Here is a 25,896-nt window from a genome sequence, read left to right as displayed (position 1 = left end):
CAGCCTAGTGGTAAATCCGGCACTGCTCCGTACTAATACTTCTTGAACGAAAATGTTGCTTAATTTAGGTACTTGTTGGTACAGATATTTTAAGCAATAGGGAGTATTAGGCAAAGCTCTGCGTAGGTGGCACCTTTGTGGCACATACAGTAAACAAACCACATTGACACATCACACGTCACGTTAAGACGAAACAGGAGCTGAGTTTTAAATATTTTAGGTAAATATACCCGTCTCGCTAACGGCAGCGGCACCTAAAAGTAGTGCGATAAGGACAAGGCGAAAAATCCTGCGTAAAAATCTCAAAAATCGAGGTTTCGTACTCCTCTGTTTTCTCCTCCAAAACTTAACCTAAAAAACAAAAATATCAAAAAAAGCAAAACGGTCCGACACAGATATTGACAATATTAATCTGTATTGAAAAAATCATTGCTCTAGCTTCAAAAACCACGGAGGAAAACGAGGAGTACGTTTGTATGGAGAAATGACCACTCCCGTTGGCTCTTAAGCACATGGCCTACCGCGAAACAAGAAAATCCAAATTTCGTTATCTAATCTCTCTATCACTCTTGAATATTCGAGCGATAAAGAGGCAGAAAACCAAATTTCGATTTTCGTGTTTACCAGTAGGCCCTTGTTAACAAACCGTCTTGATGCATCAATGTCATATTTTATTGTCTGTGAAAACTTGTCAAAAAACAGTTTAAGGCACAGTATGTATAAGTTAGTCTATGAATTTACTGAGTCGGTAGTGCTGCACTCTGGCGGCAGAACATTGCAGTAATATCCCCTATTGGTGGGGTTTGAAGCGTTCGTTTGTTTATTAATTTAAATGTCAATTAAAATACAATAAAAAATATAGCTAAGTTTGATTATAAAAGGCGCCCAGAAATGGCCGCGAGGGGCGGCGAATCGCCGCCCCCCCGCGGCCTGCCGCCCCGGGCCATGGCCCCCTTGGCCCTAGGGTAAATACGCCCCTGGTGGAGTATATTATGTATGATGGCGACTGTGCCTGCCCTAATACTCAGGTGCATTTGAAAATAAAAACGCAAGACAAGATTTGAATTACATTTATTTTTGTGCATCACGTTAAACTCCAACTTGTCTAAGTTCTAACGTACACTCAGGACCATAAAAAGTTCTTTATCAGTAGGTAGGTATTTCACGTAGTTTAACCACAAAATACTCTCTTATCTAAGGTGGATTATATCCACCGGGGGCAACAATAAAGTTTCAACGACCAGACAAAATAAAACTGATATGACATCATATAATTGATAACCAAAGATTACATCGCTTGATCCTCTTCGTGTGAATGCACATTTATGGACAACCGGCTGTTTCAAAATCACATGACATTTAGCAGAGCATTTCTCTACAATTCAAACATTTGAACTTTACTGGAAATTTTGGGAATTTCAACGTCCAAGTGTGAACATGCACAGTGTAGTGATTATATTATCTTTGATGCACAGCTGGGCGCGCCGCAAAACAAGCCGCATGTCCATAAAAGGCTTAAACAAATACTTTTAATATAAATCAGGAGTGCGGCACTCTCAGAGTACAAATGCCGTTTATCTATATAAAAAAAATTGGCGACTATCATGATCTCCACGGAGGTAGAACTTTTTCTAACAAGATTATCTTGTTTTGTTTATGTACTTAAACTATACGTTAGATCGAATTAAGAAGTCAAATAAACAGACGTCGACGACGTCACGGTTTTAATCTGGTAAAGGACTTTCGATCTCAAGTGTACACATACCGCGGCAGACGGGTGAATATAATAATCTAAAATAAATCTATTATATTTTTCATAAGACATTTAAGTTAGGCTTCGTAATTACAACAATTGCAATCCCTCTCTAAGTATGGCTCGAATCATTGATAATATTTAATTCATTTATATTATATCTATTTCACAATCTTTCATTACACATTTAGTATTGTACACAATGGCTAACTACAAAAATATACATTTTCCATAGAAACAAAACGTACCTACTTAGGTACTAATTTATTTTGAGTATTTATTCCATTATAGTTCTACAAATTGCTATGAAAATAAAACATATTTATGGCTATATAAAATTAATAGTTAAAAGAATACTTCGTTAGAGATCTATGGGTGAATTAGCCTACATATTTAGTATGATATCTTACCTGATTTTTCGATAGAGGAAGCAGAAAAATTTAAACATTTTAAATCACACGTTTTTGCAATATTAATAGTGGTTTAATAAAAAGAACTTGCAACTTGTGTTGTGAACATCGGACAAGACAAAACATTTAAAAATATAAAATAAATATCTTTACAAATATTTATGTACTTACTGGCATCCACCTATCATACACGTAATATCCCTTAAATATCGCATTTTCATTCATTCTCAGAAATAAGAAGTTTTATTTTTAAAAGTTAGTGGAGGTAAATATAATTTACATAAAAACCTCCAAATTAATAAAAAATTGATTATAATAATTTATAAACCAATCAACATGCCGAGCTTCTATAAAAAATCTAAGTAAGATTAATATTACAAGACCTTGAAGCAGGTAGTTTTAAATTTCGATTTTGTAAATTAGTTTTCGATATTTTTCTTACTGTGATTTAGGAGCTTGTGTCACAAAATATATATTCTTCACCCTGTTTTCCTACGTGATATGACTTCTATGTTGTCCAAATTAACCAGGCACTTCGATGTGTAAGATTATATTGATATTCAGAATTAAAAAGAGTAGTTTGAAGTATGAATTCATTGATATAATGATAGTTCTTGACGACCGGTCTGGCCTAGTGGGAAGTGACCCTGCCTGCGAAGCTGATGGTCCTGGGTTCGAATCCCGGTAAGGGCATTTATTTGTGTGATGAACACAGATATTTGCTCCTGAGTCATGGTTGTTTTCTATGTATATAAGTATGTTTATATCGTCGTCGAGTACCCATAGTACAAGCTATGCTTAGTTTGGGGCTAGGCCGATCTGTGTAAGATGTCCCCCATATTTATTTATTTATTTATTTATTCTTATGATCTAAATCTTTTCATGGTTTAAGTTAGGATTGATTGTGATATGACTTAATTAGTCAAAGTATTTTTACGTGAAAACTTGTTCACATTTTTTTTTAATATTGCCGACATTTTACTCTTACTAATTCTGGATATCATTTAGCTAACTTCTGACTATTTAAACTCTTTTTTTGGACTAGTCTGAAGTTAGCTGATAGTTCCAAACATTCCATTGGTGCTTAGATGAAGGGTTATGTTATGGATTGTAACTTTAGTGTTGTTTGAGAAAATAAGTAATTTATGATACAATCATCACTATTTTGACATTTATCAATAGGGTACAGTGTGATTTCCAAATTAATGAGCACACATCACTACCCTAACTATACTGTAGTCACAGAATCACACACTATTGTACCTTAAGTCCTAAATAATTAGATTTGATAAATAGAGAACGACAAGAGATTGAAATCGATCTAAATCTGTAAGCTATAATTTGACCAGCTATTCGTATCACTAGGGAAAATATACTCTGCCCTTTCATTTGAGTGATGTTTGAAAGTATCCTCTCAGCCACTTTCTATTGATACGGCTGGCCCAACTATATTCTGGAAAGCGATTAAACTACGCCAGTCTAGTCTAGGTACTGAAAGTTTGATAGAAAGAGCGGTTATATCCCGTTACAGTGAGAAGCACCATAAATTCTGTAAACACACTAAAGTACTCACAACTTTTACTTACTTACCTATCGTATTAAAGCATCAACAAAAATAATTGGCACCAGAAATCAACTTAAGACTATGAAATTATTTATTTAAAAATATAAAAGTCCATAGACACGCTTTTAAAAACAAACTATTTTTTTAAATGAACGCCGGCTGCTTGGCAGAATGTTGCAGCGCCGCTAGCACATCATGCTTGAGTCGGACGTATAGTCTGCCTTTTCTCCACGGATTTTGGAGTTGCAACGGCCTGAAGTCGTCCCGGAGGCATCTTTCCCGGGCTCCTATGACGGCTACGAGGCAGAAGTCCTGCAGTTTCTCGGGGCCGTAGACGGGGCCGGGCTTGCCCTTGAGGACGGCGGCCATGTTGAGCTGCTTGACGACGAGGTCGATGACCTCCCGCGCCGACGTGCGCGGGGTGACGTGCAGCTTGAGCGAAGTGCCGGCCGCTAAACCGGTCTCGTACGCGGCAAATACCTAAAAGAATAGGAAATAAGAACCAGATTTGAACACAGAGAGCTGACAGAGACGATGATGAGAAAATACAGGTGAAATTTCATGCAGCATAATGGAATTAAAAACAAATTCAAGGCGATATTCACTAACTAGTCTTGAAAATGACAGGTGTGATTTAAAAGTGAATTAACTGACCTGAAGTATCCCCGGCTGGTCCGGCGGCCGCTCCTCCTCGCCGCCCCTGCTCTCGTCAGTCTTAGGAACCTTATTGTGATACTCCGCCTCCTCCTGAGCCTCCAACAACGTCTGTCGCTTCACACACGACCCCGACTTGTTCGGGAACATATCCTGCCCAGTATCAGTGAACTCAACATCGTTGGACTTTACGTTAGTCATGCTTTTAGATGCGATCACGTGTTGAGCTCTATGTTTTAGTTGAGGACGGACTTTTAAAGGAATTGCTGTTGTAATAGGGCAGCTCTGGCTTTCGGAGTCGCTTGATAAGCTCTGAGCGGATTCAGAAGCGACGCCTTTAGCTCTTACGCTGATCATGCTTCCAGGGTAATAGCCTTTTACTGTGAGTAGAGGGCTGGAAGTTGTAGACATGCTTGCGTGCGTACTGTTCGGTCTGGGTTTAGGCTCATTGTCTTGTAAGACGAGAGTATCTTCGCTTCGAGATGGAGGTAATCGGTTGCTGCTGGTACTATGTGTGCTTGGGGATTTAACGTCGAATTGAGAGTTGCTACTCATGAAATTGTTACTAACACTCGATTGCGTGTATTGAGAATCGGCGCTATTTTTTCTGGAGAAGTTAGGTTCAGCGTTGAGATATTGCGAAGTGCTGAGGTTCAGAGTGGAGACGGAAGTTTGTCGAGGGGCGAGACTTAGTTGTTGTTCCGACTTGCTGAACTCTGGATGTAGATTTGCGTGGTTTCCGTTGCCAGCCGGGCCGGGCCAGGAGCCTCTTCCGGGGGAAGTTTTGTTAATCTTGCCATCTCTTGATGGTATTTGAAGGAAGTCCACCTTCATGATGTTTTCGTTATTTTCTGCGTCGGAACCGTCGACGCTGGATTGCGACGGCATTCTTTCTATGACGTATTTGAGCAATATGCCGGAGCTAGGGGCAGCTTTGTCTTTGTCTCTAGCGAAACCGATCAGATCCATGAGCCATCTTTCAGCTTTCCATATAGCATTTAAATTATTTTGGAGTTCTTCTAGCTTGGTCAGCCGCTCTTTGGCCGTTTGTAGCTCTGTGCAAGAGAATGCTTCTCGATGTGAGTGAGCTGCTAAAGCGACGTCCAGCTCCAAAACGCAGCTAAGTTTGGAGTATTTGTTTAATATGTTAGTGTGATACGTTTGAAGATGTATCATCTCAAATGCTTGTATCGGTAAGCTGAGTAAGTCCCCTTTCTGTAGCAGTATTTCTTTTTGGCCGGGTACTGAGCATGCTTGTTCCGCGGGTGGACATAGCATGATGAAACTGACATCGCTATTAAGTTCTATGACCTCAAGATCGTAGATTCGGTGGGTGATAGCAGTTTCTATGGAAATGTCCATTTCCTTGAACAGCCGGCGGGAGGCGGACGCGATCTGGTCCAGGAACATCTCTTGAGATTCGGAAGGCTTCTCCTGGCTACCCATGGCTACGAGAGTGGGGATCGCTTGCGAGTCCTCGGACGACGGGTTGCCAGCTTGTGTTTTTAGGAAGTCCCATTCCTCACTGTAAGCAAAAACAAAAATAAAATTTAATAAAGAACGACGAGCGGTAAAAATAATACTTTTGATAACAGAAACAGAACTTTTCACTTAGAAACAAAAGACTTTAATAACGTCAGGCATTTTTCAGGTCAACCTGGCAACAAAATACTTGACGCGGAAGTTTCCATAAGTTATTTTAGTTACGCGCGAAGGCTGTTAATAAGAATTTGTTAATTCGCCTGTTAGTTTGGTTGCTGTGGGTGTTTTTCAGTTTAAGGTCCAGAGTTGAGGGTGACCTCGACATATATATAGGTACAGTACTCACGCGGAGACGTGCGGGTTGTCGCGCACGCGCGTGTGCGGCGGCACGTTGGGCGTGCGCGCGGGCGCCACGATGCGGACCACCTCCACCGACGACTGCAGCTTCAGGTAGCCCAGGTACAGCCCGCGGGGCAGCTGGACACGCGACACCTAAGGAGGAAAATGTGACATGTTAAAAAGGTACGTAACGAAAATATAGGTGTTGGAAATAGAATTGAGGTCACGCTGAAAAGGGGCTGTCCATAAATTACGTCATCGATTTTTGACGATTTTGAACCCCCCCCCCTCTAATCATCCAAAAATCATGCTTCAAATGACCCCATTTCCTCCTACTTCATGCTACCGTCATCCGATGTCCAGAACCCCCCCCCCCCCCCTAATTTGAAATGACGTAATTTATGAATAGCCCCAAAGGTCACCCCACACTAACGCCTTTTGAGCGTCGGCGTCTAGTCAGCGCTATGGAAAATGCAGTTGCGCCAACGTTGCGTCGAGCAGCAGCCATAGAGTTGACTAGACGCTGACGCTCGGGAGATGCTAGTGTGGGGTGGCTCTAACACACGTCGCTGAAGTCGGGATACTGGTGTCCAGCGAGTGTCGTGTGCGGACACGGACTTGCTCGACTAAGCTTGATATTATATGTTGATATTTATTTACCCCGAAAACTGTTGTCTTCCTACTGAAAACTTCTTGTATTGAGTGTAATAGACTCGAATGTCATTTGAAGATGGCACGGACGTCATCAGGAGCTCCCCAATAGTATTCTCTTCACTTAGCACACGTCGCCGAAACCAGAGGATACTGGGGCCCAAGAGTTGAGGGCGGAGACGGACTTGGCGGACTTGACGCTGTTCACAGGTATAGTTACCTGACGGTACGCGATCTGTTCACGCACAGTTACCGTCAGAAGCTCTCCAAAAGTACTCTCGCTTAACACACGTCATCGAAGTCTAGACACTGACTTTGTTCCCTTTTTGACCAGTTCAGCATAGTTACCTGATGGTACGCAATCTGTTCATGCACAGACGCCATTAGGAGCTCGCTAATAGTGTTGTCCTCGCTTAGCACTCGTCGTCGAAGCCTGGATACTGGGGCCCAGCGGGAGTTCAGGGCGGAGACGGACTTGGCGGACTTGACGCTGTTCACACAAGACAGGACGATGGTGCCGTGCGAGTCTCGCAGCGGTTTGTGGTATAATTGACCTGTTATTATCATAAACATATGTAGTCAAATTTTTACATAGTTAATCAGTAAATTATCGTCGAGATGGGGAGTGAAGGCATTTGCTGGCTTGAGTATTAACTTTAAAGGGACGATCTTGGGAGGTAGGTAATTATAACGACCGGCCCGTTTCTCAAAAGCTTGTAACTTGTAATACAAGTGGAAGTCCCTTTCTAACAAAAGCTGTCAAAAAGTGACATCCGCCGTATTACAAGTTACAAGCTTTTGGGAAACGGGCCCCGAAAATCCGAACACGGAGTAGTAACTAATATTTAGATTATTTGGTCCCTAGGTCCCTATTCGCCATTTTGACATAGTTATTAATTTATTTTTTAGAAAGAGACAAAATTTTACAGGGTAAATAGGGGGGTTATGTTTACCTAGATCCTGAATACAGAGCGCGGACTGCATCTGCGCACACGCGGTGAGCAGTTTCAGCCGAAAATGGATAGACGACGAAGTATGCTTCTCCATGTCTGAGCGAAGTGCTTTCACGTCGTCCCATGCGCATGACACCTAAAAAGATATGGTTGTCTGTAAAGTCGGTTTACGGACAATAATTTTGCGTGATAACGTAATAAGAAAACATTGATCAATAAGTTATTGGCAAAAATTTCATTTTTGGTACAAGCTTTTATCGCTGACTGTACTTTTCTTACGACAGACAACTAATACTCATCGAGACAATTCTAAAAACCCCTAACACAATTAGGTTGCGTTGTTTCATCACAGAGTTCCTATGGCCACCTCCTGTCTCCATCATCTGATCAGCTCGATGGTACCATAATATTGCATTGTCATCCGATTTATACATGCATGCAAAATTTCAGCTCAATCGGAAACCGGGAAGTGGATCAAATTTAACTTGCAAGATTTGATTACAGACCGACAGACAGACAACGGTCAGGTGAAAGTAAATAAAAGCTTGTAAAAATTGCATACTTTGGCCGTAACGTTACCATGGAGATCTGTCCACAACGTGACACCTTTTCGTGCATGCTACCGGTCTTCATCGATTTATAAGACGTTATCACGTCAAAAGGACATGAACGTTATACAAATGTACAGTCACCGCACGGGATTGTTATATCATATATGCCATTTAGGGTTCTTGCTAAATTGGAAATTCTATAGCGTAAAGTATTGAATAACCAATTTAGCTAGGACCCTAAATGGCGCAACAATTGCGGAGCGTGATGGCACGTAAATGTTAAGGTTACAATGTGATTGCGACTTTTGTTGTTGCCTTGCCTTGCTGCTGTTGCTTACAGCTTACAGCAGTGAGGAACGTGCGATGTCTCTGTTAATTTACTTAATAAACCTTGATAAAGTGACAGTTTTTCGTGACCATAATGCGGCAGCAACAGTAACGCAAATTATCAAAGAGTTTGACAGAGACACCTGACTTGTCTGCACCAGCAACACTGATGAAGTCACAATTCAAATGTTATCTTAACATGACATACAATTTGAGAAGAAATGATTCGGGATAGAAAATAATGAGGTATGAAACACAGCTGATGGCAATTCCTCTTGTGCAAATCTCAACAGATTCTCGTTAGTTGTGCTACTATGCAGTACGACGCTCCTATCCGATATATCTATGCATTGTTACTGCCAACTTGGTGTAAAATTAGCGTGGTCGGAGTAAACCCCAATAACAATGCATTTATAATATTAAGACATACCTTCATAAGCCAGTGGAAGTCCGTATAGATACACGTAGGATAAGTCTCGTCGACCTCAATCACCGGTAGGAACTCTTCACTAGTCACCAACACTTTGTCTTCGTGGTACAGAATACATGCTAAATAGACGCCCCTGGAACAACATTTGAATTGTGAGATGTCTGGTGATAAGGATAATTTAGTTAATCCATGTTTGTATTTAATTTAAGTGCGTCTTCACTTAAACCTTAAACAGTACTTACTTAATCCGAAATTACTTTGTAAGAAAATCAAAAAGGAAAGAGGAGCTCGGACCAAGATGCCACTTATTATGCCTAAGTACTATCAACCACTAGGCTAGAAATCGTCCCCTGTGAGAGAGGGATATCGTAACCACTCTATCGCCCTGTTTCTTATATATTATACTCGTAACTACGCCGTTAACGACAGCTAAGCGGTGCCTGACAGAATACCCTCTTTACCTACTAGTATACCAGTCGAAACATCGCGCCAACCTACAAGATCTGTAGTACCTTCTAAGATTCTTCTGGAACTTGCTAGCGGCCGTGAACAGCTGCCGGATGGTGGCGGTCTTCTTGCGCGGCAGGCGCGGCGGCGCGGCGACGGGCCGCAGGCGCGCGCCCGCCGCCGCCGCCGCGAGCGCCTCCAGCGCCGCCGCCGCGCCGCAAGTATCGCCACGCAGGGCGCGCGTGGAGACATCACGCCAACCTGAGATATAAGCAAATTCTAATCTTTAGGTTTTACAATTACTAACAACCTACAAATAATTAATATCCGAGCGAATTTCCTGGATGCTGAGCTGCAGTACGCTGACCGTCATAAATTTATTATTACCATTACATATGCGCTACCCCTACAAACACAAACGCTTCACTCTAGTTTCGACCCAAAATGGATTAGGAAAACCACTCAATCTTTTTTTGTGGTTAAATTCATAACGACTTCGCCTTCAAAGATTAAGGGCCAGTTGCATCAAAAACAATTGACGAGTTGATTAGGTAACTAGAAACAGAGAACTATGAAACTGCTCATAGAGTCGGACCAAGAAAAGTCTGCCGCGGATTTGATAGCCCACGCAGTGCAACGCTGTCGCATACGTCATAATTTCATAGAAGTTTGACGTTTAAAATAACACGTGCACTGCGTGGGCTATCAAATCCGCTGCAGACTTTTCAAGGACTGACTCTACACCATCTAGCGAACATTTTAGTGGTGACAGAACTGACAGACGGTTTCGTACAACCGACCCTCAATGTTTCCCAAAGTCACCGTACGCTGACAGTGCGAGAAGTAGAGCTGGAAAGTTGTCTCTCTCGTTTCTTATCTGTTTGGCTGTATCTAACTTACTTCTAGGCATCACGCTTCTTGGAGTGAAGCAAGCGATGCGATGAAGAATAGGTGTGTCTGATGTGTCTCTGGTCTCTCTTTTAATTATTTGTGCCTCTATCTAACTTACTGCTAGGCACAACACTTCGGGGAGTGGAGCAGGCGGGCGCGCCCCAGCCGCGCAGGTTTCCGGCGGCGGCGCGGAAGAAATAACGCCGACCGCGCGTCAGCCCCGCCGCCAGCACCCGTGTGGGGCCGTGCACGGCGCAGGGGACCTCGCGGGTGCCGCACACGTTGGAAAAGTCGGCGCGGGATGACCATTCAACTGTAACATTTAAAAGATCAGTTACCTATCTCTTGATGCAAGAAAATTAGGTGTGAAACACCGCTTACGTCGCTGTTGAGTAACCACTTTCTTGTCCGTTTTCTGCTGTCCGTCACTCACGCAAATATTAAATTAGTATTGACGATTTATAGGTAGATCTTTACGTCAGGAGGCTCAATATAGGTAGATCTTTACGTCAGGAGGCTCAATATAGGTAGATCTTTACGTCAGGAGGCTCAAGGCTAAGCGTGACATTCGTGAACTAGGCGTGTAAATATTATAGTACAATCACCTTTGTATTTGGTAATGGGGGGCTGCTCTCGCGTCAGTCTCGGGTCTCTCAGCCGTACAGAGACAGAGTGGGCGCCGCACACTTCCAAGTCAGGAGGGGCTGGCGCCGCCGGCAACCGTAGAGCCTGCCATCCGTGAAGTAGACGTCTAGAATATAATGAAAAGGTTAAACCAAAGACAATCTAAAAAGCGGCGCTTGTTATAATTATGATTTTCGAACGTAGACGCTCAGCGGCTTCGCATCTTTTGAATATAATATAATACGTTGATATGTAAGTAAGAACAATATTTGTAAAAATTCTTTGTCAACTTATAGACCGCGAGCCACGAACAGATTTCCATGACCAATCGCCTCCCGGGCGATAACTCGTATATTAATTGGTTAACGGCTATGTATGATGATCCCTCATGGACGTCAGCTGCCGCTCCGTTGGTGGGCCGAGGGACGGCAGCCAACATGTAAAAAAAAAATTGTTATCTCCTCCCGTTTGATACTTTGTCAGAAGATAGTTAGGCAATCTTGGCAATTGCAGAGCTATATAGGTAGGCAATTAATTCAAACTTGACATGATTTATATATTATTATGATGGTATTATATTTGACTTACTTATATAAAATAAAATTAATGATTTCTTATAATGTTAACTCGTAAATTATTTATAATGTAATTTAATAATATGGCTGTATATTTATATGTTAGAAATAAGGTTTGAATTATTCTTTGACATGCATGTATTAATATAATGTAATTTAATGTTAATTATTGTAGTATGTAAGTGCTTTGGTCTAGAACTGTAAACTTGCATATTTGGAAATAAATAATAATAATAAAGACTGGCAAAGTATCGATCGGGAGGCGATGACTGAAAAAAATTTTTTTTTTACATGTTCATTTGATCAACTGACGGTCTTTCCACCGCGATACAACCGGCTGACTATTTTTTAATTCATGATAGCACCTAAACTATCATCTGACAAAGTACCAAGCGGGAGGCGATGACTGACGATATTTGCTCCTGGCCCGCGGTCTATTATTTTTGGGCTATCGTGTAATACGTTTTTAGCTTACTTGAGCGTCCTCACTCTCCGCTCCCAATGTTGCGCCTGCTTGTCTTTCTCAGAGCCCGCGCCGCCCGCGCACCCTGTCGTGTCCGCCTGCTTGCCCGCAGATGACCTGGAAATAAAATCTACTTTAAGTCGACGGTGACCAAAAAGTCTTAAGTTTTTTTTATGATATTACAAGACAAACGAGAAGACAAATGGCCTGATGCTAAACGGACACCTACAGCACCAGAAGGGGTTACAAATGCATTGCCGGCCTTTAAGTACAGTAACCTGTACCCAAGTTCTTCGTTTTTTTTGTTTGAATTGTGTTAAATTAACTCCCATGACCTATGGATTGGTGAATGCATGTACCGTGTCTTATAATAGGTAGGTTTCGAAAAATGGGCAGTTAGGTATGCTGGGCCACTGGCCAGCATTGCTGGCGCTGTATCAAGGACGCATCCGCATAGGATAATAACGCTTTAAAGATACCTAAAAGGAATCTATATGCAGCTACTGTAGCTACGGTACGGTTAATTCAATACAGCTATATAAATGAAATATTCTGCTCCAGGCGTGCCTTTTCAACTGAAAACCTAAACGTGCCTAAACTTATCAAACACGATAACGACTGACCAAACCTAATCAACTATTGACATCCCTACCGAGGAAACCAAAAGGATGTATCTCCATACGAATCAGTATGGCCCATACGACATTTTGGTTTTGAGCCGACAACTTTGCTACGCAATCAAACTGTCCAAGTGTAAATTTGTCCGACTACCTACATTATGTGTACAATTTAGTTAGATCGATTCGATTAGCAGGGGACAGGTTAAAGCAATGTTCAAAGGAATTTGCTAAAGTTTTGACTGGTTTACAGTTCGAACACGAAAACCGTGGATTGACCAAGCCAAAGCGTGCGCTATGGTTGGGTGCCTGGGGCCTGGCCAAGACAATAATACTTACATCGATAAAAGCCAAACTAAAAGAAAAATATCGGGATGACAGATGCTACGAAAAGTAAAGTGACTATTTCCATATCTTATTTAAGTTTGATTGGCTTTTGTAATCTTTGTACTTAATCTCTTTTCTTTTGTTGCCTTTTTTCTTTGTAATCTTTGTTCGTTAGAATTAACACATAACATTTTTCACTCTTAAAAAAATTGAAATATTTCCGACTGAAATTGAGCTTGTTATTTTGTAAAGGATTGCGATACAAACGTTGTAAATGTAGTTAAGAATCTAGTGTGATGTGAGCGTAGTAAATATGGTTTCCGGCTCCTAACTCAACCTCAAAGGAAATCCGTTTTGAAGTAATTGGGTTGTATTTGCCTTCCTCTCTCCTCTTACAGTAATATTTACTTAAAATATACTAGGAGAGAGTTTTCCGTACGTCGACAGGATGTAAACTAATTATTTGTGTAAATAAATAGTTTAGTGCCTAATTAATTCGGAGTTTACGGCTATTTAGACTAGTAGAGTAAATGATAGAGCAGAGCTGAGGTTTAGAAAACTTTTCGCGTTGCCTCCCTCTTAGCGAAATATGGGGACTGCCCGATACAGCGCACGGCTGTAATATTGCGCATAATACAAATACATCGGCCCGATTCGAACTTTAAGATACGTCAGTTAATAGATCTAGAAACGTGACGTTTTTGTTTGAAGAAACGTCACATTTGATACTGACATATCTAATCCATTGTCGTTTCTAGATCTATTAACTGACGTATCTTAAAATTCGAATCGGGCAGATAATGGCAGTTTACTAACGTGTGCACTAATGCACTTTTCCTATTTGCCTATGATCTCCGTTACAGAGCATTTTTAGTACGTTAGGTCTGGCAGTTTTAAGCCATTCAGGAATACATGAATCCGTAGTGCTATACTCTACGATACCTAATATAACTATATTATATTAGGTAGGTATATACAATATATTATTCAGAGTTATACAACGATATCGGAGACCGTTGTGGTACTTTTGGAAACCTAATATTAGGTATCTTTCATCTAAAACAACTTTCTGCAGAATATTTTCTTAAGTTTTACAATCTCAAGATGAACTTGGTAATCTAACCTCTCTGCCTAACTTTCATTAGAGGGACCACAGTGATAGTGACAATGACAGTACCTAACCAATCTCCGATAAGAATTCAAGTTCGACATTCAACTCCGATACAACTATACCATAAAGTGATATTAGTGTTGTATAGAAACTCGAGTCTTTTGAGTCTAAATTTGAAGAACTCGACTCGTTTATATGGGACTCTTCGCTAAATAAACTTCCGAATCTTTTAAGTCACGAGTCGAGTCTTTTATTGAGTCTTTTTAAAGCGCAACTCTAAAGGACTCGAGCCACCGAATAAAGACTCCGTCAACAATTTTGTAGTTATTTTCTAAATACCTACTAATAGTAGCAGTAAAGATAATAAGCGTTATTGTATGGTATATAGGTACCTTACCCGAAGATGCATTTAGTTTTTTTTTTGTAAAAAAAAAATTAAAGATCTCTGAAAACGACTCAAGTTTCTACAAAAGATGTCTGTAACAAGTTGAAAATAACTCGAGTTTCGACTTAATTCTATGAGTCTGAAAAACACAGTCGAGTCTTAAAGTAGAGGACTCAAAAGACTCGAGTATTAACCAATACTAAGTGATATTTGAAAATTCGTTCAATCGTTTACCGTGTTCTCGTGCAGTAAATTCCTATATCGATATCCTTTGATATTGATTTGCACTGCACTTCGCTCGTACTGCAAGTAAGTTCGGTAGTAGTTAAGTAATCCTTGATGGATGTGCCTTTGCAGTATCAGATTGCAAGAATTAGGTCATGGTTTTAGTAGTGAGCTCCGCATGTAGGTATCTTTGCTTGAAGATGAACTACTCCATGTATATACATACACTCTGGTAGAACTTTAAACTCTGTAACGACGCGTCGTCATTGTGTCGGTGTAATTTTACAAAGCTTTTACACGAAACAAAAGGTAAGACAAACGAGGTATGTAACAAAGAAAGGAAGTTCAAAGAAAAGATGACGTAAGAAATGTAACGTAACAATCGATACGGACACATGACATCTAATGACCAAAGAATACAACACCTTATGACGCTTCAAGTTTCCAAGAGAATTGGCACATGAAAAAGGTTGATTATATGACATAAATAAAATAGAGATGATGGAGGTTGATCAGAAAGATCAGTATAGGTACGTGCCACGTGTGAGCAAAGTGTGTGTTTGTAGTGTTTAGTTTTTTAAGTTTAGTTTTAAAATATATTTTTATATAATATGTACCTATGCTAGTTTTAAGGTATTTATGTATGGGCCATTAGTTGCCTGAAATAAAGATTTTCATTTCATTTCAAAAGTGCTGACCTGGTGCGTTATAGAGTTATTAGATCTATCTATATACCTATTAGATCTTTTCTGTTTCTTTTTTTTAGCAAAGAGTGTCCAGAATAATAGATTTTAATGATAGCCACTCTCTCTCTCTGTCACTTGTCCACTTAGGTATTGTCCTAAGTTAAAACAGGCATAGTCCAATCCGCATTTTAAACAATATTTGAGCATCGTACTTCGTACCGATGCTAAGGCAAACAATGCCAACTTATTTTTTTGTATATTGCTTTTGGGTGGGTGATGTACCGCGTTATTAAGCGTATGTGCCACCTAACTAGTCAGTTCAACCTTAACCAACCGCAAGCTTAACAAGCCACCTTAACCGGCCAAGTTCAAAGAGTTGGCCAAAGGCCTTTTAGTAGTAGTAGTAGTAGTAGTAGTAATCACTTTATTGTACACAACACAGGCAGGTTAGCTTTTAGGTACCTATTGTATGTTAGGCCCAGCTAGCCGGCCTGGCATTAAAACTACGCAGCTTATTGCACTGCCTTCGGATACTAAAAGGCAGTCTTCTTAGAATATTATGTCATAATGCCTTTTAATATCCGACGGCACGGCAGTGCACACGGTGTGCAATCCCACAGAGACGCGTAGCAACTTGAATAGGTACATGCGTAGAGACTTAGGGTCGGTTGCACCAAACCGTCTGTCACCGTTAAAGCGTTCGCTAAATTTTATTGAATGGGAATTTTCATAGTACTCTGTTGAGGGATGTTGATCAGTCTGTTTAGTGTGGTTGGTGCAACTGGCCCTTACTCGTGTCTAAAAGACCATACCTTGTGCAAGCATCGTCCCGGCAGGCACGCTCCGGGAAGCACCCAGCAGCATCATGCAGCCGCGCTTCGGCCTCCCGAGTCAGCCGCCGCAGGTGTGCGCCCAGCGCCTCTGCGCTCTTGACTGAAACAATGATCATAATTAAATTACTAAATAGCTAAGTAAAAAATATTTAATGGGATAAAGAGGATCGTAAGTTGTTTTAAGAACCGAATATCAATTTTTGAAATAAGTAAAATGATAAAACCTAATGAGACTGAAACTCGCAGGTTCTCGACTGAGATTATACGAGAAATTATTGCAGACTTTATTAAATAGTATTTAATCGCGGAATTGGTCTCAAAGCAAGAAAAAAATGGTTAATAATATCAGCTCAGGGAATTTCTACAGGCTCCGTCATTGCAAAAGGCTTTCCTCTTCCATTTAGTAGGTAGGTAATCTATTCATTAAGCGCGGCCAATCTCGGTAAAACACCGGTGTTTGGTTAGGGGTTTAACTTCGATAAATTTTGGAAACGCCCTTATTAGTTTTGCGGAAACAAAAGGAAAGTTAATTGGTAGACTTAAGGGGTTTACTTAGAACTTGGACGTATTTGAAATATTATTATAGAAATATATTTGAAAATTGATTTTAACAATTCAACGAGACGCAGCGCTAAATAAACTTCTGATTCTTTTAAGCCCCGAGTCGAGTTCTTTATGAGTCTTTTTTAAGCGCAACTCAAAAGGACTCGAGCCTCCAAATAAAGATTCTGTTAACAATTTTATAGCTTTCTATTTAACGGTACAGAAAATAGGCGTTATTAATGTTATTATACCTATGTTATGTGTTCCTATCCTATGTTTATATATATACATAAAGACAATGCGTTTTGTTTTTAGGGTTCCGTACCCAAAGGGTAAAAACGGGGCCCTATTACTAAGACTCCGCTGTCCGTCTGCCTGTCTGTCACCAGGCTGTAACTCATAAACCGTGATAGACAGTTGATTTTTCACAGTATGTATATCTGTTGCCGCTATACCTAACAAACCCAAATACTAAAAACAAAATAAAATAAATATTTAAGTGGGGCTCTCATACAACAAACGTGATTTTTTTGCCGTTTTTTGCGTAGGTAATGGTACGGAACCCTTAGTGCGCGAGTCCGACCCGCAATTGGCCGTTTTTTTTTGTTGTAAATAAAATATAGTTCCCTGAAAAAGACTTAAAAGTCTCTAATAAACACTCGGGGCTCTAACAAATTGAAAAGAACCTCTCTCTGAAGAGAAGAGACTGAAAAAAAACTGAGTAGACTCTTAAAGCAGAGGACTTACTTAAACGACTATTTTGGGTAAGCTAAAATTGTCACGTTGGACACAAAATAATCACAGCATTTTTTTAGCTAGACGCGTGCTAGTGTTTCACAAGTCAAAAACAAAGTAAACAATAACCAAGTCAGTTTCACAACTGGGTTTAGTGTATTGATTACCGATACCGTACACAACTACACTATAGTGTATAACTACACTATAACTAAGCTCGCCGGTCCCTGAGATGAAAGTTCCAACTTCCCTACCCTTGAGGCCGCGTCGAAAAGCGAACGCATACTGCTCATTTGCAGCGACTAAAGTTGTGTTTGCTATAAGCCGATTTCGAGTCGATATGGGTTCCAATTTGATTCAAGAATTCTTGTCACGGTAACGTGTATCTAATAGGTACTTTTGCGATGTCACGCTTGAACTGCCATTTTACAATCGACATTATGTCTTATTGTCTGTCTGTTCTGTGTCTTGAAAATAGTTCGCCCGCGATAAACGCTAATTCGGTTTGCAATATAACATTCTCGCGTTTTGTACACATATTTAATTACACAAACGGGTCTACGGTCTACCGCGATATAATTGAATCACGAAGTCGTCGTAATGTCGGAATTTAAGGTAAAAACAATGAAATTATATCGCGAAATGTTTCTCCTGTCACTGTCGTGAAGTCATTTAGGCTGGTTATGTGATTGGCCCATGTGGAATAGGTACTTGGGTATACTTGTATACATAACTTATGTATACAAGTATACACAAGTATTGCACATGGGCCAATCTACTTTTCGTGGTATAAAAGCAGAAATTGTAAACCTCGTTTTTACCTATACGCGTCCTACTTATACAAGTTCCACAAAATTGTGAGTACAGATTATTAAATAGGCACCCAAAAGTAGATAGAAAAGAATAAATGTTCGCTTTAGGACGTACAATGAAAGGTTACCCTTCATTAGCTCTGTAAAAGTAAAAAATCTTTCTTTTTCCAGAACTTCAGCAACAAAGACTTGTTGTCTGAAGTCGTGTGTGCATAAAACTATAGGATAACTAGCTCCGAAGTCGAAAGTAAAGTCAAAAGTTCCCCGGGCCCCGAGGGCAGTACACGGCAGTTGTCTATTATGCAGGGCAAAATGGAATATAAGTTTTCGGATCTTGGAAACTTAAATGTTTTTATTGTATCTAACAGAATTTCAGCTAAAAATAAAGTGTGACGGAAATAGTTCTAAAATCTAAAAGAAATTCGCGCCTAGGGTTTCTGCTCGAGATTTCTCGAACTCGAGACAACTCGAGAATTTTGGCTTCATTCGAGACGAGAAAAAAATGACTGGATCTCGAAAATTCTCGAGTTCCTAAGTTGAAATGCGAACTGAAGCAAAGCACGCCTTTTCGCCTAACAACTTCGCCCGCGATTTAGATTTAACGTTGGTATATGAATCTATGAGGAAACGAACAACCAATCTTGGGAGACTGTTAAAAGCCCTTCTGACAGGTAACTTGGTTATTGACGTTATTGGATACAAATTTATTAAGTATTATTTTATATTTATTCTAACCACACAATACAATACAAAGAGTATTTTTGTTCTTCTTTTAAGCTAGTTATTAATTTATTTTAGTAATAGGTACCACTGTATATATCTTGTTCATACTCTTTATTGCACACCTTACATAGTTTACAATAAATGTACATTAACATAAACAAAGACAATTGGATAGAGGTAACATCAGGCGGTCTTATCGCCATAAGTAGTTAGTAAAAATCTAGGTACTACATAACTTCTTTTGGTCCATTGTTTAGATTTACATGAATTAGGTTTTTATAAATACGAAAACCAGAAAAAAGTATTCCTAAAAGAAATAAATCAAAAGTGCGGAGCATGTTTTGTGAATGTAAATATATCCCGATGAGGAAATTATAAACCCTTCTGGGTAAACCGTGACCCTGTGCCACTCTATAATAAATCTCTCCGAACATTGCTACTTACCTAATACAAAACCGTTTACTCTCATAACATGTTTTTGGTATTTATTTGGAAAATACCGAAAATAAAGTCAATATGCCGTACCTTACCTTAATTGCGCACTCTCGACGGTCATCATAAAAAAATCGGACAAGTGCGAGTCGGACTCGCGCACGAAGGGTTCCGTACCATAATGCAAAAAACGGCAAAAAAACGGTCACCCATCCAACTACTGACCGCGCCCGACGTTGCTTAACTTCGGTCAAAAATCACGTTTGTTGTATGGGAGCCCCACTTAAATCTTTATTTTATTCTGTTTTTAGTATTTGTTGTTATAGCGGCAACAGAAATACATCATCTGTGAAAATTTCAACTGTCTAGCTATCACGGTTCGTGAGATACAGCCTGGTGACAGACGGACGGACGGACGGACAGCGGAGTCTTAGTAATAGGGTCCCGTTTTACCCTTTGGGTACGGAACCCTAAAAAGGGACTTATTTCGTGGGGCAATCCTCGAATACTCTATTGTGTGTTTTATGAAGATGTTTTATATTCGTATTGTACTTAAACATGTACATTATCCTCGAATGCGCCCAGAAACTTTATTTACTCTTCGGTATTTATGTAAGTAATTCCAACCGACTTCATTCAGGTACTTTATATTAGGCCCTGGGACCATGTAACACAACTTACGACGATAAATCTTCGAGCACGGCTCAGTAACATTGCTACTAATCCAGTCGTAAGCGTCTTGGAAAACATTTTCTCTCGAATGTTGTAGGTATATTATTGGTACAAGGCGTACAAGCATTACCGTTAACCCATTACCTCTACCAAAAAGAATAGATAGTATAGAGGGGTCCTGTCATTGTAAATTTTGTAGTCACTGTAAATTTACTGCCATCTATCTAAAACTCAAAATAAACTAAAAACACACGACTAAAACTCAAAATGAAAACGTATAAAAAGTTATCAAAAAATGTATATATATGGATAAATGATTTTATTATTTTTATATAATTTTGATCCATGTTCATTCACTGATATCTATGTGTTAAAATTGTTAAATATGAAACGGTGTCGTCACGCCATCTAGCCGAGGATAGGCTAAAGGTGTGTGCGGCATCTATTCGAGAATGACTTTTACTTGAATTCCGAGGCACGTTTTTTCCTTAGACTTTATTCGTCTTATACGAAGTTACATATGTCTTTGCCTCTACTGATGCCGTACGGCTTCACTTTTAAAATGATTCAGTAAAATTAGATATTAGATGATTGTCTGATTTATATGACCACAAGAACAGTTACACACAGAAAGTTATCCAAATATGAGACCTAAAATAATGCACTAAGTATTTAAGCGTTTTTGAATAAACCTCTTCTATTCTATTCTATTCTACTCTATTCACTACTGCTTAGTGGGTAAGATGAACTTGAACTACAATAAAAGAACAAAACAAAGGGCACAGAAGTTACGACATATTTTTATCCTTGGCGCAAGGATGAATATTGAATATCAAAATTGGCTGCCATCAGCCTTCATTTACTATTCGAGAAAGTTTGTAAAAAAAATTATAAGGTAATTTTTATGTAAATAATACATAAAATATCAATTTATCATTTTAATACTGTCAAGAATTAAAACATTTTGTGCAGGAGTGAGTAACCAATACCCGTGTTGTAATTTAATACGTGAACAATAAATATTTGCAATAAACAGATCGTGAAATTGATCGATGTGATTTAAAATGGGGAATGAAAGTTTGTGATGGAATAATTTAATTATCGATGGAAATCCCCATCAGGCATACTGATATAATATCCGTAATAAGGGCAGAATTGGCACAATACCAAACAAACACTTTGGTTAAGCATAATCTGTAGATTATGGACGCCATCGATACCGATAACTGCCATGGAAATCGGTAAGGCAATAACAGCTACTGGCAAACTGGATTCATTTTGATGCCGCGATAAATTGTATGCTTATGGCCCCGATATCATTACTAATGACAATGGCACAAATAGGAACCAATTGTAGATTGGCAATTCATTTATTAATTGGTTAAGCTCAATCCGACAGTTCTTTACTTCAGACATTATAATACAAAATTGATCGATTTTCATACGCTTTTCGTTAATAAACTCCCGTTAAAATGTGACTTCTTTATTCTGTTTTTTTTTTTGACATTTAGATTTTATTCTAGAAACACTCTAAACTAGTATTTTTATACATTTTTTTATGTTTGACGATCTTTTTGTGAAATTCTTTAGTATTAAATTTGATCTGTATAATAACCCAATATTACTATGGAATAATATTAACATCAATAAATTGCTCTGATGATTAGCTTAAGATAATATATATGTAATTTACTATTCATAAAATAATTTTAAGTGCTTGTTGCGTGGCCTACATGAATAAAGTATATTAAGCTTCAGTACCGTTATTTGAAGCCTATTTAATATTTGAGAGAGAGCGTTACTGTTGATTCCTAAACTATAGGTAAGTACCTACTTACATTTTACTATAAAATCTTCTACTTAAGTCGGTAGCTTAGAAAACTCTCAATTAATTTTGTATTAAGCAGAAACGTCGGTAAACAATACCACAAGGCTTAGAAATAAATATAAAGTGGAAATTTATTTCTTAGCGTTGTAGAAAAATATCATAGCAACATTTAGGTCAGAAACAATAGAGCGATGGATTTGATAACTCTCGAATTCGAACCTCTCGATAACCACACTCATTTAACTTATCTATAGCCAATAAACTATCAGTCGTGAATCCCACGAATACTCCAATTCATTTTGGACTTTATACCTACCAATATAAGACGCACATTATGTTGGAAAACGATTGTTTCAAGTGCCACTGGTAGTTTCTGTGATTGATTTCAGATAAAAAGGTAATAAAATTCAATATTGTTTAATGTCCCACTTCTAAGCGTGGGGGTATACTGTCATCATTACTTCCGTTCCGATATAGTTTTTTTTTATAGGTCAAATAATAATTAATGACTGAAAATAATGGCCCGGGGTATAAAATTGTAGAAAAGAAAATGTTTGTTAAATTACAATAGTAATGGTAATATTTAAATGTAGAAATTTAACTTTTCTTTCTATATTTAATTACACAAACGGGTCTACCGCGATATAATTTCATTATTTTTACCTTTAATTCCGACGTTTCAGCTGAGTTGCACCAGCTGTGGTCACGGAAAGACTGACGTCCCAACAAATGTCAACGGAGATATTAATAAAACACCACTAAACTACCCGAAATTAGTTTATAAAAATGTTCGGGGTAGACAAAGAAATTGCAGCTACCCGTTAAAGTTTAATGTTTATTGTCCACGGCACGACACGCAACACTCACAGTATCCGTACACTGGTTCGAAGATATATCCGCTGGTTTCAACATTTGAATCACTGGTCCCCAAGTAGAGGATAATTTGTACCCGTCCTCACGATCGAAAATTTTAGGGTGTTTTTTAATTTCAATCGCCTCTCTCACGATCCGCGGATAATAGTGTCGCTCGTTGGAGAGGACTTTGGGTTTATGTGCTGGATTGAGCTACATGTGACAAATGATAAAGAGCCGACCATCTTAGCCCTACAGCATGGAACTGGTAAAAGTTGCAGGATTATGCTAGAAGAGATACCTGAACCTTTTCGCTTACTGTGTATTAAATAAGATGTCTACGTGTTTTATATGCATCTGGCTGCTTATATTTGTACTTTATAGTTCGTTATTTTAGCATTAGAAATAAGGTAAACAATCTTGATGTGTCTTTTATTTGAAAAACACATTTTAAAAATAAGTTAGGGCAAATACGTAACAATTATGAATCTAATACGATCATTTATATTCTTCTACTTTCATAAGTAATAGTTACTGATTTTTAAAAAGCGTTTTTCAATTAAAAGACATGTCAAGATCGCTTACCTTCTTTTAAGACGAAACAGGAGCTGAGTTTAAAATATTTTAGGTAAATATACCCGTCTCGCTAACGGAAGCGGCACCTAAAAGTAGTGCGATAAGGACAAGGCGAAAAATCCTGCGTAAAAATCTCAAAAATCGAGGTTTCGTACTCCTCTGTTTCCTCCTCCAAAACTTAACCAATCGTAACCAAATTTGGAAATCTAAATGATTATGAAATTATCTGTGTCGGACCGTTTTGCTTTTTTGGCTAATTGATATCAGTTTTGAATGCCACGCCTCTCATTGCGGCATAGTCAATTAGGCCAGTTTGGCCATTTTTGAAGGGCTCTAGCGCCTTAAAAAACAAAAATATCAAAAATAGCAAAACGGTCCGACACAGATATTGACAATATTAATCTGTGTTGAAAAAATCATTGCTCTAGCTTCAAAAACCACGGAGGAAAACGAGGAGTACGTTTGTATGGAGAAATGACCACTCCCGTTGGCCCTTAAGTTCTTTGTAATGCTAAAAAAACTAACTATAATAAACATAAAACAATGAACTTAAGTTTATTATTATGTGTAACGATGTTATTTTTGTAATGTGATCAAATCACGAGCAAAATATTTTTTTGGCGCCAATCAAGCAAATCAAAACTTTTCGACTGCGTGTTATGATTTACATGGCTTTATCCGCAATCCGTTCGTGTGTCGAATTTGCGTGTGCAAATTCATTTAATCTTTCACATTGAATCCGGCTTCAATCCAATATTTCCTGGTGAATATTTGACACATCCTTATTGTGCTTGCGTGTATCATGAATGGGTCTTATCTATACAACAGTATAAAACTTATTAGGCACACGCATACACACACACTTCCAGACTGTTAAGAGGGAGCTGAGCTAACGCAAAATCGGAGTTTTTATATCGATACTTCACACGTTTTATGGGAAAATGCCATGAAAAAAAAAAGAAAATTAAACTATATTTGCAAGTGCAGATTCCAACCAAAACCTGAAAAGGTTAAAATTGGCTCGATAGAAAAAAAACACGAAAACATGTTTAATTTTTATATAGCTACTTATTTTCAGTTTTATAACGTTACCCTACATACGATACCTACTATCAAGTTTGTATTAGTCAAGTTTTTACTTCAGAAAATACGTGATGCCGTACGGCATCGCTAGAAACTTATATTCATAGACGAACTAGGTACCTATTGATTATCTCAAAATGGAATCAAATTGACATCAATGTGTAAGTTCGCATCGGGGTCCTGACCTGATGTTACAAACGCTTAACTTTAAACTCGGGTAAATCCCATCTGTCAGATTATGCGATTTTGGTATTAAGAAAATGTAATAGGGTAAATAATTGCTGACAAGGTCGAATGAATTTACCCGAGTTTGAAGTTAAGCGACACAAATGTCCCCAATCATCAGAGGTCACCGAAACACCCTCTGCTCTGACGAATCGAGCCGAGTAAATGAATTATTCAATTATTCTCCCGTACCACGACAGCTAGAGATTAGTGTCGGTTATTCATTTGATGTACCTACTACAGAGTAAACAAAAACAGCATGACATCTATTTCAGTTTACAATTTGACATTTAATATTTTAATAAACTAATATATTTTTATTTTGATACTTTTCTTCTTATAGTGTAAATAACATTATTTGCGGTATTTGACGTCTGTCACTCACAACAGCAATACTACGTAAAATGTTTTGCACATCGAAATCACAAAGGAAAACAACTGCACTGCGAACGTTTACGTTCTACGTCTTTTTTTTTTAATTTTAGGGTTGGCCGGACACCACCGTTATGAATCGGTAGTCGTCTAAGTAAATCGATATGAATTTTTCTTTTAATAAAAATAAGGAAAAGGTGGATAATTAACTGTAAATATGGATATATTTATCGTCACTTAACAGACAACAAATTTGACACAGAAATAACATAAATAAACTTTAAAATAGATCCCCAGTTAGTTTCAATTTTGACAATGGGTGCGACCAAGGGCCCAACGTTTTGTGTTCTCTTTCACGTCGCAGCAACTAGTATCATTTCTCTCTCCTCGCTCTTTTAAAAATGCCGTTTGTCAAAAAAGGACAACCATACTGTTGACAAGGTGGACTACAAATCAAGTGTTGCCTTTCTTGATGCGCCCAGGCTGTGTATGTGTGCGTAAAAGCGTATATGTGTGCTCTTTTAGGGATGTGAAAAGTCGATTTTAATCATGTTATATATCGATAAACGCTACACAGCGGAACGAAATAGCGTTTAATTGAAGCTTCAATATCTTCGTTAAACATAAACATAATTGAAATGCTAATTGATAATGAATATATTATAATATAATAATATAATTCAATTATTGCGGAACACCTATTTTAGGACGTATTCATGTATTTTAATTAAATATCTGAACTTTC

General features: G+C 38.7%; 1 protein-coding gene across 3 annotated transcripts in view; it reads right to left on the bottom strand.

Moving 5' to 3' along the window:
* Positions 1–1,055: 1,055 nt before the first annotated feature.
* Positions 1,056–25,896, bottom strand: part of LOC134791639 (ankyrin repeat and fibronectin type-III domain-containing protein 1) — a 201,865-nt gene continuing 177,024 nt past the window's right edge. For all 3 annotated transcript variants that reach the window (XM_063762695.1, XM_063762694.1, XM_063762693.1), the window contains 11 exons: positions 16,278–16,398; positions 12,127–12,231; positions 11,058–11,203; positions 10,571–10,765; positions 9,627–9,822; positions 9,115–9,247; positions 7,807–7,942; positions 7,202–7,407; positions 6,210–6,355; positions 4,382–5,906; positions 1,056–4,207 (listed from right to left, as the gene is read on the bottom strand). In XM_063762695.1, the coding sequence (XP_063618765.1) occupies positions 3,872–4,207; positions 4,382–5,906; positions 6,210–6,355; positions 7,202–7,407; positions 7,807–7,942; positions 9,115–9,247; positions 9,627–9,822; positions 10,571–10,765; positions 11,058–11,203; positions 12,127–12,231; positions 16,278–16,398 (3,245 nt within the window). In that variant the 3' untranslated portion in view covers positions 1,056–3,871. The remainder of the gene's footprint in view (positions 4,208–4,381; positions 5,907–6,209; positions 6,356–7,201; positions 7,408–7,806; positions 7,943–9,114; positions 9,248–9,626; positions 9,823–10,570; positions 10,766–11,057; positions 11,204–12,126; positions 12,232–16,277; positions 16,399–25,896) is intronic.

The sequence above is a fragment of the Cydia splendana genome, chromosome 6 (genome assembly GCF_910591565.1).
Source record: "Cydia splendana chromosome 6, ilCydSple1.2, whole genome shotgun sequence".
NCBI classification, from domain to species: domain Eukaryota; kingdom Metazoa; phylum Arthropoda; class Insecta; order Lepidoptera; family Tortricidae; genus Cydia; species Cydia splendana.
Note: the sequence above shows the minus strand (reverse complement) of the source record. Positions and strands in the feature narration are given on the sequence as shown.